The sequence below is a fragment of the Callionymus lyra genome, chromosome 11 (assembly GCF_982586985.1).
Source record: "Callionymus lyra chromosome 11, fCalLyr1.hap1.1, whole genome shotgun sequence".
In the NCBI taxonomy this organism is placed as follows: Eukaryota; Metazoa; Chordata; class Actinopteri; order Syngnathiformes; family Callionymidae; genus Callionymus; species Callionymus lyra.
The window spans coordinates 8,920,488-8,938,418 of NC_141828.1; the positions used below are offsets into that span (position 1 = coordinate 8,920,488).

General features: G+C 40.8%; 1 protein-coding gene across 1 annotated transcript in view; it reads left to right on the forward strand.

The window, feature by feature from the left end:
• LOC148069171 (uncharacterized) overlaps positions 1–13,900 on the forward strand; it is a 29,075-nt gene extending 15,175 nt beyond the window's left edge. Inside the window, exons 15-25 of the mRNA XM_087803263.1 lie at positions 736–888; positions 1,071–1,249; positions 2,917–3,103; positions 3,870–3,989; positions 4,057–4,176; positions 5,118–5,138; positions 5,209–5,270; positions 6,372–6,561; positions 6,620–6,765; positions 7,068–7,195; positions 13,756–13,900. Of these exons, the coding sequence (XP_087659389.1) occupies positions 736–888; positions 1,071–1,249; positions 2,917–3,103; positions 3,870–3,989; positions 4,057–4,176; positions 5,118–5,138; positions 5,209–5,270; positions 6,372–6,561; positions 6,620–6,765; positions 7,068–7,195; positions 13,756–13,900 (1,451 nt within the window). The remainder of the gene's footprint in view (positions 1–735; positions 889–1,070; positions 1,250–2,916; positions 3,104–3,869; positions 3,990–4,056; positions 4,177–5,117; positions 5,139–5,208; positions 5,271–6,371; positions 6,562–6,619; positions 6,766–7,067; positions 7,196–13,755) is intronic.
• Positions 13,901–17,931: the final 4,031 nt, after the last annotated feature.

Genomic DNA, 17,931 nt, shown 5'->3' on the forward strand with positions numbered 1-17,931 from the left:
AGTAATACTACAGTGACTCGCTGAGTAATACTACAGTGACTCGCTGAGTAATACCACAGTGAATTATGGAGTAATACTATCGTGACTCATGGAGTAATACTACAGTGACTCGCTGAGTAATACTACAGTGACTTGCTGAGTAATACTACAGTGAATTATGGAGTAATACTATCGTGACTCATGGAGTAGTGACTTGTTGAGTCATTCGACAGTGACTCGCGGAGTAATAATACAGTCACCCAAGAAATAATACTACACTGACTAGCCGCACTGACTTGCAGAGCCGATTGTAATTTACCAACAGATTTTTCAGTGTCATGTACACCATAAAATGGTTCATGGTCAGCACTGACAATTTTGAAGGATTAGGTTAAGAGTGCATTTTAGTCAGAAAATGTTATTGAAGTTATGTAATTTATATGTTATGTTAGCTATAATTTAGTAACTATTTGAAGTTGTTCATCAAGATTAAAGATATTTCTCTGATAACTACTGGAAGGGCTTTGATGTAATGGGAATAGGAGGTGTTTAAATGGAGACGGGACCCTCTAGTGGTTATATAGCCAGCTGCAAGTATCTGGTTTCACAGTGGACTTACATTTCTTTACATTTCTCTGGCTTATTTTGTGGTTTAAATGAACTCCCAAGTTTGAAGAGCAGTCTTGGAAAGTTGGTGACACCCATCAGTGGAAACTAGTTTGTTTTGTGACACCTGTACTATCAACGCTCCTCCAGGAAACATGCCTCCGATCGTGACAGAACCCACCATGATCCAGGCTAAAGTCAACTTCACCAAAGACATTAAGGTCGTTGCTCAGGACCCGAACGGAGACCCCATCACCTTTTCCTTGCCCTACCCGAGACCACCACAGACCTCCATTGGCAGAGGTGAGACAAAAACATATCCATTTTATACTCATTTGGTGTTTTAAATAGTCAAAATCAAGAATAAAATACAATACAAATAATGCTTATCTTCTCTTAAGCACTTAGACATATCTATACGTCACCATTTCAACGTTGATGTACTTTGATGACCTGGCAAATCTTCTGTGTGGGACATTTTCCAGCCGACGGTTACCTGACCTGGAGACCCCTCAGCATCCAACCAGTCCTGCTGACCATCAAAGTCAGCGACGGGAAGACCAGCTCTCTCTTCGTCCCCGTCCTGAGGGTCTGCAACTGTCTGAACGGAGGAACCTGCCAGTTCGACAGCGTCACTGAGAACCATCAGAAGGGGAAGTTTCAGGTACCGTGTGTTGATGCCCTCAACTTCGTCATGTGACGGTCTGGCCGGAGTATTTTTCAGTGTTAAAATCTGAAAATCAATTCTCATGCAAATATATCTTATCTTTCTCCATAGAAAATAAACAATAGTGAGTATTTTAATTTTAATTTAATTATTTTTTAATTTTAATCTAATACGTATTTATATTTATTATTTTTCTATTTTTTTTCTATCTTCTGTGACAGCTATAATTGCCCCACTGTTGAACAAATTAAAAAATATTTTATTATCTTTTGATTATGATTACTTTTGCATTTACAATGTTTAAAACGGAAATGTATCATGTCGATTTATTAATTCATGAGGAGTAATACTACTGTGATTTGTGGAGAAATATTACAGTGACTTGTTTAGTATTACTACAGTGACTCACAGAGTAATACTACAGTGACTTGTCGAGTAATGCTACTGTGACTTGTGAACGGATATTACGATAAATAGCAGAGTCATACTACAGTGACTTGTGGAGTAATACTACGGTGACTCACGGAGTAATACTACAGTGACTTATGGAGTAATACTACAGTGACTTGTGAAGTAATACTACGGTGACTAGTGGAGTAATGCTAACGTGACTTGTGGAGTATTGCTACAGTGACTTGTGGAGTATTGCTACAGTGACTTGTGGAGTATTGCTACAGTGACTTGTGGAGTATTGCTACAGTGACTTGTGGAGTAATACTACAGTGACTTGTGAAGTAATACTACGGTGACTAGTGGAGTAATGCTAACGTGACTTGTTGAGTATTGCTACAGTGACTTGTGGAGTATTGCTACGGTGACTTGTGGAGTAATACTACGGTGACTCACGGAGTAATACTACAGTGACTTATGGAGTAATACTACAGTGACTTGTGAAGTAATACTACGTTGACTAGTGGAGTAATGCTAACGTGACTTGTGGAGTATTGCTACAGTGACTTGTGGAGTATTGCTACAGTGACTTGTGGAGTATTGCTACAGTGACTTGTGGAGTATTGCTACAGTGACTTGTGGAGTAATAATACAGTGACTCGAAGAGTAATACTACTAGTTGATTAAATGTACACACTTATTAAGTAAGAAAAGAAGAAGAAAAAAAAGTCACTAACCTGACTAGCGGAGTAATACTGCAGTGACTCGAAGAGTATTACTGAAGTGATTTGAAGAGTTATACTACAGGGACTCAAAGAGTAATACTACAGTGGCTTGTGGACTAATACTACTACCTAACATTTAAAACATGTACAACAAATATATCATGTTTATTTCAAGTTTTGTCAAGTATCTTGAAATATGATTAAGATCAGTTCACTAATGTGAAACAATAGTCAATACATATTAAAATCTGTAATTCAGGACAAGCTTTTTTTCACGGCACTTATAAACTTCATATTGTAGAGAAAAAGTGAGTAGTTGATTAAATGTACACTCTTATTAAGTAAGAAAAGAAAAAGAAAAGTCAGACCGGGTTAGAACCAACAACCCTGGGATCATTGGACGACCAATAGGTAAATCACATTAATTCACTAAATTTGAATCTCAAATGAAGGTAAATTAAAATTTAAACCTTATATTGTGAAAGCTCAGGAGTAGATGGGGGTCAAATAGAGGCCAATGTTCAACCGTTGTCTTCTCTCACCTCTCAGGTCGTCGGCTGCATCTGCCCCGAAGACTTCAGCGGGAGGTTTTGTGACAAGCTTGCCGACCCGTGTCGAGGCCGGCCCTGCTACAGAGGCGTGGAGTGCAGCTCCCAGTCTTCGGGGTTCACCTGTGGACAGTGTCCTCAGGGCACTGTGTCCGGTGGGAGGCCGGGGTACAAGTGCTTCAAGCACGGTCAGATACTTGACTTTCTCTCTCTCTCATTCCACTCCAAGCAGAAGGTCACTCAAAGACAGTCACGAAGCACCTTTAAACTTTACACCTGAATACTGAGCGACATGAGAGGAATCGTCCAGTCATCCGTTCACTGCTTCAAACTCTGCTGCTACACACTTACAGGAAATGACTCGACAGCTTCTTCTTCTACTACTTTTTAACGCTGATTGCAAACGGCTGTTGAACGTAGCAATCAAAAACATCCATTAAATCATAACAATCGAATTAAATGAGCTAATTCCGAAAGTATGGAACTTGGTAAAAATACACACACAAAGACAATTATAAAAAAATATATATCTTATATATTTAAGTTCTAATTTCAACAGAGAATCCTTTGTATGATTTGAGTATCCAGATAATAAACAATTAATCTGAAATATATATATTTCCTGTTTCATGTCCGATTAACCAAATCTTTTGGAAATATTTAGCTACACAAACTAATACATAACCTCCTTGGCAGATGTATTTATAAAATTAGTGATGGTCTGAAGAAGCTTCATGAAACAGTGTCATGTTGTTTAGAGGTCAGTAGGTGGCGCCATCAGTTTAAAAATGATGTTTCATTAGAACAGTTGTTTAAAACAAAAGAAAATAGTGCAGAGACGCCATCTAGTGGACTCTGAAGATAATGACACTGCTTCATGAAGCTTCATCCGATATAAAATGTTCAGAAAAATAATGAAGCATAACTTTCGTCAACTTCCATGAATCCCTGCAGACATGTGCATGCCTCCGTTCCCCTTCCCTTGCCACGAAGACGCCGTCTGCAACAGCACCAAGGAGAACTACACCTGCACATGCAAGCAGGGCTACTCGGGCGACGGCCACGACTGCGCAGGTACGACAACAAACCCAGACTTCGAAACACCTGAACCAGAGTCAAGTTTCGTCTCCCGCCACCGCAGACATCGACGAGTGTCTGGACCTGTCCACGTGTCCCAACGCCAAGTTCGAGTGTGTGAACAAGCCCGGCTCGTGGGAATGTTCCTGCAGGTACCAGAAGACCAAAGGCACAGACGGATGCGGTGAGTGTGTGTCAACTGTGTGCCCGGCGTGGATTTGAATTATTCAGATTTCAGTTCAGACTGCTGCGCTGCAGGATTTGACACACAAATGGTGGATCAAACCATTGGATTTGAATGTGAAGAGTTTGCTTTGAATATTTGAAATAGAAAGTCTCAGGGTCACAACAAGATGAACGTTTGTGTTTAAGCCACGTTATTTGTGAAGGTTTACAGATATTGCCACTTTTGTCAAATCTTAAAAATCACATTTTTTTTACAATAACATATCGATATTTAACAGCAATGTATTCATATTTAAAAAATAAATAAATAAGTTATTCTTTTTTTTTCTATTAAATCATATTTTATCGATTTATATTTTTATTTTAGTGTGTGCATACAATCATTACAAAAAAATTCCAGCAGCTAGATGGCAGCCATTATTATGTCCCGTGATCACTGAGGACAAGAGGATACAGTCGACTCCAACAGCTTTTAAATAGTGATGGTGTTGTTAAGAGGTCAGTAGGTGGCGCCATCAGTTTAAAAATGATGTTTCTTTAGAACACTTGTTCAAAACAAAGGAAAATAGTGCAGAGACGCCATCTAGTGGATAATTACACTGCTTCATGAAGCTTCATCAGACCATCACAACTTTTAAAGCCAATGTTTGGACATATTTTAGTTTCACACCATATTAAAGTAGTAACGACTTTGTCAAGAGTCACGTGGTCTAACGCCAGAGTAAAGTACTCCAGAATACTACAAATATATCCTACAGTAAGTAAGTAAGTAATTTTTATTTATATAGTTTTTTTCCAGACCAGGGTCACAAAGCCCTTAATACCCATGTTTCGTGATACGTACAACATGGCCAGATTCTCGCCAATACACACCGCAAGATTCCATGTCACATGTTTGGATCAGGAAACTCAGCTTTGATTGACTTCTTTTCTCCACAGGTGAATCTGCGAACCCTCCAGGTAAGCGTCGCTCTTCTGTCCTCCACGCGTTAACATATGACCAGCAAAGATCACAGCTCTGTGTCTTCAGGGGGAAACGTGTTCAACGTCCAAGTGGACTGGAAGAAGAGCATCACTGAGGGCCTCCAGCAGGTGTGTGTGGATCATGTAGCAGTGTCATTATCTTCAGAGTCCACTAGATGGCGGTCTCTGCACTATTTTCCTTCGTTTCAAACAACTGTTCTAATGAAACATCATTTTTAAACTGATGGCGCCACCTACTGACCTCTAAACAACATGACACTGCTTCATGAAGCTTCATGAAGCAGTGTCATGATGTTCAGAGTCCACTAGATGGCGGTCTCTGAACTATTTTCCTGTGTTTTGAATGAAACATCAGATCATTTATAAACTGATGGCGCCACCTACTGACCTCTAAACAACATGACACTGTTTCATGACGCTTCATGAAGCAGTGTCATGATGTTCAGAGTCCATTAGATGGCGGTCTCTGAACTATTTTCCTGTGTTTTGAATGAAACATCAGATCATTTGTAAACTGATGCCGCCACCTACTGACCTCTAAACAACATGACACTGCTTCATGAAGCTTCATGAAGCAGTGTCATGATGTTCAGAGTCCACTAGATGGCGGTCTCTGAACTATTTTCCTTTGTTTTGAATGAAACATCAGATCATTTATAAACTGATGGCGCCACCTACTGACCTCTAAACAACATGACACTGTTTCATGAAGCTTCATGAAGCAGTGTCATGACGTTCAGAGTCCATTAGATGGCGGTCTCTGAACTATTTTCCTGTGTTTTGAATGAAACATCAGATCATTTGTAAACTGATGGCGCCACCTACTGACCTCTAAACAACATGACACTGTTTCATGAAGCTTCATGAAGCAGTGTCATGACGTTCAGAGTCCATTAGATGGCGGTCTCTGAACTATTTTCCTGTGTTTTGAATGAAACATCAGATCATTTGTAAACTGATGGCGCCACCTACTGACCTCTAAACAACATGACACTGTTTCATGAAGCTTCATGAAGCAGTGTCATGACGTTCAGAGTCCATTAGATGGCGGTCTCTGAACTATTTTCCTGTGTTATGAATGAAACATCAGATCATTTGTAAACTGATGGCGCCACCTACTGACCTCTAAACAACATGACACTGCTTCATGAAGCTTCATCAACCCATCACTACTGTTGAGGCCTCGACTGACACGTCTCTCCTGCGCAGATGGTGGACATCATGTCGATGGGTTTCCAGAATAAATTCTACAACGCCAGCAGCAAAGGCCAGAGCTTGGCCCAGCAGCAGCTGTCGGAGTATCTCATCAACGTGTCCACGGACACCCCGCACTGGTACATCCGGGAGTACCTGTCCAGAGTCAGCACGCACTACGACATCCGGACCATCGAAGTCAACGGTAACCTGTTGGGGTTTTTTTCTAACGAAAGTGATTTCTAAATCTTTTTTGTCCACAGATCTGGATGAATGCGAGGCCCAGGAGGTGGCGTGTGTGCATCCGGCCAAATGTATCAACACCTACGGAGGCTACAGGTGTGTCTGCAACGGCACCACGGATGTGGACAAAAGCCAGTCGTGCGTTTTAGGTGAGTTCACCAGAGAGGTTGATGACGCTGATTTAAAAGTGTGAAAAACTATAAGAACGATTGTTGAAGCTCCCTGTGCTGCTGCGGTGGAGAAATCGAGTCCCCCAATGGGTCAATCAAAGTACTCATGTTGGCTTGTGCAGGTCTTAAAAATGTAGCTTTGAAAAATACCTAACCCTTGTGTTATCTCAGGGTCACCTTGACCCTGAGGTAACACGAGGGTTAAAAACTAGTGGTACCGATGGTCACCAACTGTAGCTGATCACGGCCCAGACAAAGAAACTTATATGACCTGACGTTGGGCTTCGCAGAAACGAAGAAATCGAAGGACGTGAAACTGGACCTGATTCTGGGTCTGGTTCTGGGCATCGGCATCCCTCTCCTGCTCCTGCTGCTGCTGGCTGCCATCGCCTGCTTCTACTGCTGCAGGAAATCAGTCTCAGGAGAGTGAGTAATGTCTCTTTTTCTGGTTTAAGTGGCAGAGAGAACACAGAGCGCCTCATGGTCCAGATGGCGCGCTGATTCACGGCCTACTGCCATCAGTACGTGGTGGTGCTGGAAAGCCACATTTTCACGAGCCAATCTCTGACAATTTTCTCTTAAATTCAACGAAAAAAAATTTGGTTAGGCTGAGGTATCTTGTCATAACTTTCCGTCACTCAATGTGAAACATTACAAGGTGCTCGCTTTGAGAGTGTTTATGGGCAAAAGCCAACTAGCTAAGTGTAAAATTTAAAAACATTTTAGTATTTAGTGACTCAAAATGTGTCATTGATCTGTTTGTGTTGTTAATTGACTACTATATTGGTGCTCGTCCACCGAAAATGGAAGTTTTGGTTTTGGTTCAATCTACCCAAATGAAAATTGTCAAATGTTTTGTATGCAGTATAAAACTTACAGAACATACAGTAGACCCAGTTTGTTGCTATGGAAACCTATTTAAAGCATACAATTTTATAAAAACTTTAGGAATGTCTTTAGCCTTCATCCTCCGAACACTCTCATCAGTGAACAGAGAAGCAGATGGAGCACGAATGATCCTCCCATGATGCAACACTAATAGACTCAGGGACCCATTCATTCCTCGTGTTATTAGACTTTATAACTCTCAATTTGAGGGCACGAGTAAAGTGAAAGAGTACTTTTCTTTGTGTTATTTCCTTCGATATATTTTCTTTATATTTGCACGTTGTCATCCCTTACACTTTATTCTTTATTTGAACGTTGTTCTTGTTTTTATGAAACTATCGTCTGCAGTGAACTGCAAAACCCAATTTCCCAAAGTAGATCTCCAGAGTGATTAATAAAGTCCATCCATCGATTCCTTGTGTTATCTCTGGGTCAAGGTGACCCGAAGGCCCGAAAACAAATGAGGCATATTTCTGGAAGTAAAGGGAGATCTTTCACCTTGAACCAGAGACAACACAGGGGATTTGTTTTTGGGGCTTTGGGTCACTTTGACCCTGAGATAACAAAATGGATAAGCACTGTTTTGATAAAGTGATGGTTATGCTTTATGAAGCAGTGGCATTATTTTCAGAGTCCACTAGATGGCGTCTCTGCACTATTTTCCTTTGTTTTGAACAACTGTTCTAATGAAACATCATTTTCAAACTGATGGCGCCACCTACTGACCTCTAAACATCATGACACTGTTTCATGAAGCTCCGCAGACCATCACTAGTTGTAGACAAAAATAAATCCAAATTTATGCAAATCCCTCCATAATACTCATCTGTAACTTGTGTTGTATTAAATCGCCAACATTCCCAAATTGTTCCAAAATGTATTTTAAGGTTGTTTGTACCAGAAGCTCCAAGTATCTCAGGGTAGACCTCGAAACCGATAGACCGGGATCTTCCGCTAAAAAACATGTTTAAAATAGGACTTACAATGACTTTCTCTTGTCGAGGCTTCAATACTAGATGGACATTAAAGAAGAGCAGCATGGGTAGTTTTTTAGTGTGTATTTTTGGCCGAAGAAAAGTGATCCCGAGTCGCGACCGTCATATACTTTTCTGTCTGTAACTTCAAATAGAAACAGATTACTCTGAAAATAATCCCAACCATTAGTCGACATGAGGGTGAGTAGAAAATGAGTGAAATCAGAATTCTGGGTGAACTTTTATTTGAAGTACTGGCCTTCGCTTCTTTGGTCCTGAGTCTCTTGGATATTCTGATGGTAGATTAACGATTAAAACTGTGGTGATGCATGAGACACATGTGAACGACAAGACTTCCATCCAGCGTGACGTCCAGTGAAACGGTCATGGGAACCTCGTGGCTCCTGCCAAGTCACGGCGTCGATACCATCTCTTTATCTTCTGAAGATTAAAATCGGTTGCAGCGTTATCTCGCCCGCGGATGTTCTCGCCGCGGATGTTCTCGCCGCGCATTTATCGGAACATTTCATCCCTCGCGTGATCGGCGATTGGCGAGATGTTGCGGCGCCGTCGCGATGTTTTCCCGGATTTGTTTTCCCTTCATCTTAAACTCGTCGACCTTGTTGCGAGTTCTTCGTTCCCCCGGATAGTTTTCCCGCCGCTCCAGAGATGGAGGCACTTCCTGTCTCCCCTTCTCGACTCCGGTCTCATTAGAATCGTTTTGCTGCATTTTTTGCAACAACAAAAAAAAGAAGGATGTTTAATAAGCGGCAAACATGCGGGAGAACACGACCTCCCTGGAGATAGCTAAAGTGTTTCTAGGTAGGTCAGCAGCTCCTCTGGTCAGGGTGAAGCAGGGTTCAGTGCAGCTCACAACACTGGGTGGAGAAGTCGTTTTGAGAGTCTAATCACACGCAGGATTCTTGCGACTTCGTAACCAGGCCTCTAAGTTGGGGGTACTGATGTATTTTTAGATGTTTTTGAGAGGATACAAAGTCTTTAAAGGCCCACTGGAAGATTTATTTACAATTTAATAATTATTCAAAATATTGATAATGTCGATAACGGGCGAACGACTCACGGCAAGAAGGTTGTCGGTTCGCTTCCAGGTCCGGAGGTAGGAAACTAGGTGACCTTTCAGTGTGGAGTTTGTATGTTCTCCCCCCGTGCTGCGTGGGTTTACTCCAGGCACTCCGGTTTCCTCCCACAGTCCAAAAAACATACAGGAAGTTGATTGATATTGATATATCCCCAAGTTCTCCACTTACGGGGAAAAAGTCTGTAGGTATGAGTGTGTGTGTGAATGGTTGTGTGATAGACTGGCATCCTGTCCAGGGTGTCCCTCCAAAGCTCTCCCCCGAAGAAACAAGGATAGGCTCCGGCCCCCCCGCGACACCCAGAAGGGATTAAGCGGTAGAAAATGGATAGATTAATATCGATAATGGGAACAAAAAAGACATTTTAGATTAACTTTTAATGGTGTAATTCATTTTTCAAATGCTTAAAAATGTACATTTTAAATCAAAAAAATGCCTTGCAATAGTAATGGGGGAAAACACATTGTATATAGATTGAAATGAGCTCCTTGGCAGGGGTCTGTGCTCTTACACAAGTAGCGGAGAACGCAACACTTTTCGCTGCAACCTTTTCTTGACACGACCATCGTTCAAAATTCTGATCTTCGACGACAAGTCGCGGTGCATTAATTCATCCGAGCCCAGAGGACAGGGATGTACCTCGAGTCTGTGGTCAGCACTATCTGTGGAGGTAATAATCTTCTAGAGTGGTTGTCAAAAAAGGGGATGTTTGTTCTCACACAGATGTGCAGCCTAATCCCACCAATGACTGTCCTGCTTTCTTTCGCCACTTTGTGCGCGACCCTATGGATTTACTGGAGCACCATTGTGGGATTATATAGTTTGTGATGGTATGGATGAAAGAGTCAAACGACAAGGACAAGAGGTTTAGGATTAAAGTCTCCTGTGACTCTCCAGAATATATGTGATGAAGAAGACGCTGAGTGTAGGTGAAACAATATTTAAAATATATATAATTCACGGCAAATAAATAATAGGACATCATTTTAACAGTATTTATGGATGTATTATTGACCCTTGTGTAAACTCAAAGGTGTCTGTGGAATTCCTTTAGGTCACCTTGACCCAGAAACAACACAAGGGACACCTCAAACACATTTGTTTTCTGGCCTTTGGGTCCCCCTGACCCAGATATAACATAAGGAATACTTCAAACACTTTTTTTTTCTGGCCTTTGGGTCACCTTGACCCAGATATAACATAAGGGATGCCTTAAACACATTTGTTTTCTGGCCTTTAGGTCACCTTTGTACCAGATATAACATTAGGGATACCTCAAACACATTTGTTTTCTGGCCTTTAGGTCACCTTTGTACCAGATATAACATAAGGGATACCACAAACACTTTTTTTTCTGGCCTTTGGGTCACCTTGACCCAGCTATAACACAAGGGATACCACAAAAACACTAGTTTTATGGCTTTCGGCTCACCTTGACCCAGATATAACACAAGGGATACCACAAACACATTTGTTTTCTGGCCTTCGGGTCACCTTGACCCAGATATAACACAAGGGATACCATAAACACATTTGTTTTTTGGCATTCAGGTCACCTTGATCTATATATAACACAAGGGATACCTCAAGCACATTTGTTTTCTGGCCTTCGGGTCACATTCACCCAGAGACAACACAAGGGTTAATCAATTGAAACAATTCTCTTTTGTTTGGGAAAAAAAAACACTAAAAGGTGATTGTATTATTGCAGTAACAATAATAATGTACTAAATAACAATATATAAAGCATGAAACATAAATTCATATGAGTAATATTTAATATAAACTTCAAAATGTTGTGTTTATGCTAAAATAATAAATTAAGACAAAATAGTAATAATAAATATTTCTGATGGTCAAATAACGATCACAACAACATGTTTTTTAAATATTAATTTCTGTAAATATAATAAGGTCCTAGTTGAAGTTCCAGCTGAAATAAAAAATCTACAAAAACAGGATCAGACAACAGAACGTTTCATCGTCGGCTCCGAGAGAATCTGTGCAGGCGTGAATATTCATGAGGCCGAATGTTCCACAACAACTTCTGCCCGTCCGTACATTTACATAAATGACCTCATAAGATGTCTGTTCACTCGTGACGCTCTCAGTCGTGGAGAAGAACTTCTTAAACTTCAAAAGAAAGATCGACGTTGAAGTTTCGTTTATTAACGAAATGATGCGACGGAAAATCCTGATCAGCTGAAGTTTGTAGAACCTGGAGCTTCATCTTTAGACATTTAGTCGAGTGGAGGAAGAAGAACTCTTTCATTTCAAGAGCTGACAATATGGAGTACCCAGAGTACCACAATGAAGCGGGAAAAAAGACGGTCCTTTAAATGGCTATTGTGAAATAAATACTAGTGATGTGTTGATGAAGCTTCATGAAACAGTGTCATTATTTTCAGAGTCCACTAGATGGCGTCTCTGCACTATTTTACTTTGTTTTGAACAACTGTTCTAATGAAACATCATTTTTAAACTGATGGCGCCACCTACTGACCTCTAAACAACACTGTTTCATGAAGCTTCATCAGACCATCACTAATAAATACACACGTGTAAATGTGTATATCAATCGCAAAATACGTACATTTTGTGTTTAAAAAACTGCAAATTGCTTCAAACTTTTTTACCAAATTGTCTATTTGCTCATCTCGTTTTACCTCATAGTGTGCCACGATTCGGAAAATAGAGAATAAAAGTTACACAATTTATCTAAATACTTTAAACTGCATGTAAATGGAGTTGAATGGCTATTATGAAATAAATAATCGCATAAAATGATTTTTTTAATGACTGAATTATGGAAAGCACACAGTGCCATAGTTGGGAAACAAACAAGCGATTAGAAATAGAGATATAGACATAAAAACAAGTAAAATGTTTGTTCATATGGATATAAAAAAAATGTATTTAAATAAATAAATATGAATATCCGATTTATTTTCTGCATTTCCAAAAAGCAGAACCAAAGGTAGAAAGAATAAACACTATTTTAAAAGGTCTAGAAATTAAAGCTTGAGCGTAGTGTGTAAATTGTCGATAGAAAAAGAAAGTGTAACAAAATTCTGACGACCTTGACCCAGATATAACACAAGGGATACTACAAAAACATTTCTTTTCGGGCCTTTTGGTTACCTTGACCCAGAGACAACACAAGGCATAATAATTTGTAACAGTTCTCTTTTATTTGTGCAAAAAAACACTAAAAGGGGATTGTATTATAATAAGTAAATATATATATATAAATAAATTAATATGTATATCCGATTTATATTTAGCATTTCCGAAAATCAGAACCAAAGGTAGAAAGAATGAACACTATTTTAAAAGGTCTAGGAATTAAATGTAACTTGAGCATTGTGTAAAAAATTGTTGATAGAAAAAGAAAGTGTAACAAAATTCCAACGACCTCGACCCAGATATAACACAAGGGATACCACAAAAACCTTTCTTTTCGGGCCTTTGGGTCACCTTGACCCAGAGACAACACGAGGGAATTGTGTAGAAATTAAATGTAACTTGAGCGTCGTGTAAAAAATTGTCGATAGAAAAAGAAAGTGTAACAAAATTCAGACGACCTCAACCCAGATATAACACAAGGGATACCACAAAAACCTTTCTTTTCGGGCCTTTGGGTCACCTTGACCCAGAGACAACACAAGGGAATTGTGCAGAAATTAAATGTAACTTGAGTGTCGTGTAAAAATCGCCGATAGAAAAAGAAAGTGTAACAAAATACTGACGACCTCGACCCAGATATAACACAAGGGATACCACAAAAACATTTCTTTTCGGGCCTTTGGGTCACCTTGACCCATAGACAACACAAGGGAATTGTCTAGAAATTAAATGTAACTTGAGCGTCATGTAAAAATTGCCAATAGAAAAAGAAAGTGTTACAAAATTCTGTCACACAAACGATAAATCGTATTGTTGATATTTACTTGTTGAACCACCAACTGGTCTTTTTAAAGGTCTAAACCTCCATCGCTCACGTCTTGTTTCCCTCCTCTCTCTTCAGTCTGCCCTACCTGCTGCCGGACCACCCCCGGGACCAGTACCCGCCGCCGCCCCCCTTCAACCACGCCGACCCGGCCCTCCACTACTTCACCCACAGCAGCCCGCGGGTCATCGACGACTACGCGCCGCGACAACGCTACCGATGACGACAAGAACTCTCTTAATTTATGACCCTGAATAAAAATCAACCATCGTTTCAACCAGTTTCCTCCGCAAGTCCATCTTTTTATCCCGTCCTTCCCGCTGAAAGACGAGCTCCCCCCCCCGGGTTTGATCGGGAAGTTTTTCTGGCGGGCTCACTGTTTACCGCCGGAGTCTGACCCAGCAGAAGCGAACAATCTCTTGGCTGATGGCTGATGGGAACAAAAACACTGCAGTGGTCTTTAGTTTCCAGCTGAGTCCGAGCCAACAGACTTTCTGATCCCAGCATTAGCTGGTGATAGAGGACCCGGTGTCAGACTGCTGACTTGTACTTCTGTTTACGGCGCCCCAGCTCCGTCCGGTCCCAGGTTATTGTCACGGTGATTTAAAGGTGCGAATGAAGTGTCCATTTTCAAACTGCTGAGCAGCCTTTCCGGTCGCGCGGAACTTTGTGAATCACATTAGAACTGAATATATGATCCATAGAAACACTGGCAAGAGAAATACATTTTCAATTTCTTGGAGCTGCAGATTTTTAAGAACATTATTCTGGTTGACCTTGTGCTACTGCCCCCTGCTGTCACAGCTCATTGCTATCAAGGTTATTTCAAATGCCGAAAAAGCTTGTAAATTATACAAATAAAATGAAAAAAAAATTCACAATATTGGGGTAAATGAGCAGCTGCGTGGTAGTGATGTGTTGATGAAGCTTCATGAAGCAGTGTCATGTTGTTTAGAGGTCAGCTAGATGGCAGCCATTATTATGTCCCGTGATCACTGAGGACAAGAGGATACAGTCGACTCCAACAGCTTTTAAATAGTGATGGTGTTGTTTAGAGGTCAGTAGGTGGCGCCATCAGTTTAAAAATGATGTTTTATTAGAACATTAAAAATAGTGCAGAGACTGCCATCTAGTGGACCCTGAAAGTAATGACGCTGCTTCATAAAGCTTCATCAGACCAACTCTACTTCGTGGAAGTCTCTCTGAGTGCTTGTAGTTTGTGTAAAACCACAGATCAGTACACAAAATGGCCTCCTTAATGCTAACCGTAGGTAGAAGCCCGAAGATACTGTTTATTCTGTTTTTACACTAAATCCGCTAAATAAACAGTAATCCTGCTATAGTGTATATTAGTTGTGCCAGTGATGGTCTAGATGAAGCTTCATGAAACATTGTCATTATCTTCAGAGTCCACTAGATGGCGGTCTTTTCACTATTTTCCTTTGTTTTGAACAACTGTTCTAATGAAACATCATTTTTAAACTGATGGCGCCACCTACTGACCTCTAAACAACATGAAGCTTCATCAACACATCACTACTTAGCGCTAGCTATCGTTAGCAAGAATAGCTAACATTGTGTTGCACTAAATAAACCCATTGAAAGAGTGAGCCATTTAAAATTAGATTCTGTGGCGACGAGATGTAATATTTTGACGACACCGTCAATGACCAACACAGATACATAAACTTTTTTTTTTTTTAAAACTTGTAAACAGGAAGTGACATGATTAACTGAAGCACACTTCTACTGTAAATCAGTGGCACATTGATAACAATAATAACAATAATACCATAGTGTGTCTGGTATGTTCCTTTTAGAAGACGGTTGTTCTTAAGCAGTTAATGCAAAAGAAATGTTGAGGTTGGACTGAAGGACAAGTTTATACATGGATTGTAAGTAAGTAAGTAAGTAATTTGTATTTGTATAGCGCTTTTCCAGACCATTGTCACATATTGTGCAGCCGGACCATCAAGGTCTCCTGTACAGAACCGACCCACGTGTGACCCGTTTCACAGACAATCACTGGAAACGGTGACTCAACATCGGACAGGGAGGAGCGGACGGATGAGTCGAACCAGTACCGTCACCGGGCTCAAGGTGTCGCGGTTTGTGAACCCGGTCGTGAACACCTTGTTCCGCCGGCGATGGATGTGTCTGACAATTTGCTCATCAGGAATAATCACAGTTCACAGCGAGGGCTAACGTGCGACGCCCGACTGGATGAGTCTGGCAATAACCAGTAATCTTTCAATTACACCCCGACAACCTCGGAGTGAGCCGCTCCGCCCCCTTAATGGATGCTTTGGTTAGAGATCCAGCACCTTTACGAGGCTGAGTGGAGGCCGCGCTCATTAGAAGGAGGCGAGAGTTTGTAGAACATGATGGTCTGTTGTTTCATGGGTGGTTCTATAGGAAGACATGTATACTGTGCGCTGGAAAACATAAGAGATTCTCATTATTTAAGACATTTGGGGGAAATTCTTCTTGTTGTAATTATCTTTTCATTGACAGTCATTTTTAATAAATTCAATTTGGGACATAAATGTCAATTAGGTTTTAGAAATAATGTTTTTTGTTTCACCAAAATCCCTTTTTGAAAGTTAGAAATTTAAGGAGGCATTCTTGGACATTGTATATATCATTTCATATCATATAAGAACGAAATAAAACGAAATAAATTATTAAAACATAAATACATACATTGTTTAGGAACTTGCCTGCTTAAGACCGTGGCTTCTGTATATGTTTGAGTGATGGCTTGTGTGTGAATGTTAATTAAATACACGTTTTTGGAATATCATGGAGTATAATATAATATTACTAATATTATTGTATATACTAAATTACTAATATTATATTATATTAGTATATAATATTACTAATATTATATTATATTCCATGATATACATTATATTCGATGACATATGGCTTCATATCATTATTGTTTGACTATAATTGTTTTGACTATCGCTATCTTTGTTTGTCTAATCTCATTGGTTTTGTTTTATTGTCTGAAGTTCATATTCTTATGGACCTACACATGTTCGGAATAAAGCATTCATTCATTCATTATATTATATTAATATACTCCTAATATTATATTAGTATTAAGACCATTACTCTATTTTTTTTTTAAAGTGGAACAAATTATTTATGTTCTCATTAAAACGATTTGTTTTTTTCAGGTCACACTTTTTTTTCCCTCCAACATTGTTTTTATATAAAAGGTACATAAAATTTAAATCGACTATGCAGTGATGCGTCTAGCTGTAGTTTCAAGGATCGCCGGCAGGTGTCAGAAGTGAGTTTTGCACACATGGCAGATCAATCATTATGAGTAGGCTTACACACACACACACACACACACACACACACAGATGACTGGACACCTGCTCTGCAGCCCTTCCATCTGAACGTGTCCTCAGCCTGCGGTGCAGCAGCGCCCCCCTCCCTGCAAGAAAAAATGAGCTCATCTGAGCGAGGCAGTCTTGCGGGTCCCAGCCACTGCAGAGACAGAGCGGGGGCCCACATGACAGCCAGGGGTCAAGGACGGGCCGCCGCTGAAAAAACGCCGCTCCTGTCACTGCCTTATTTGTGGCGAGGTAGGACGCTCACCCGCACCGCTGCCCCCGCCGACCTCCGCAGTGCCTCTCAGCTTTCCTTCCCGTCGCCGCAGTGAAACCGATGGAGAAAAGTTCTGTCGAGCTCCGTCTCGGTGACACACTTTTTTTTCGAGAAGATTCCACGCGTCGTCCCATGTGTTGCCGAAGGGCTGCGGCGTCTGGACTCCTGACTGCAGCAGACAACCTGGAGGCGCGCCAGCGAGCGAGAGAGTGAGACGCACATGAGTGCTAATGAAAAGTGAGGCAGCGAAGATCTACCGCAGGGAGATTATTCGACAGCCTGTAAGTGGTTCTGTCCCCCGGATCCCCTCGGAAAAAAAAAAACGGGGCGCAGGTTAGCAAGTCTTTTCGCCGTATCCGTGTCATCGTGATTGGAGGGGGGGGGGTAAAAAAAAAGAAGGCCCGACGAAATCCTCTTATCAGATTTGAGGCCATTAATCATGTCTGTCTCATGATGTAATTTTGGGTCATTTCACCGTAACAGGTACATGCCGGTGGGATCTGTACGGCAGGCCCTGGTGAGGGATCTTATCGGCTAATGCCTCGTTGTGCGGCTGTAAATCCATTCAGGCCTGAGAGGTGTGGTTGGCTGTCAACTGGGATCCTGAGTAGTAGTTGATGTTGAGCA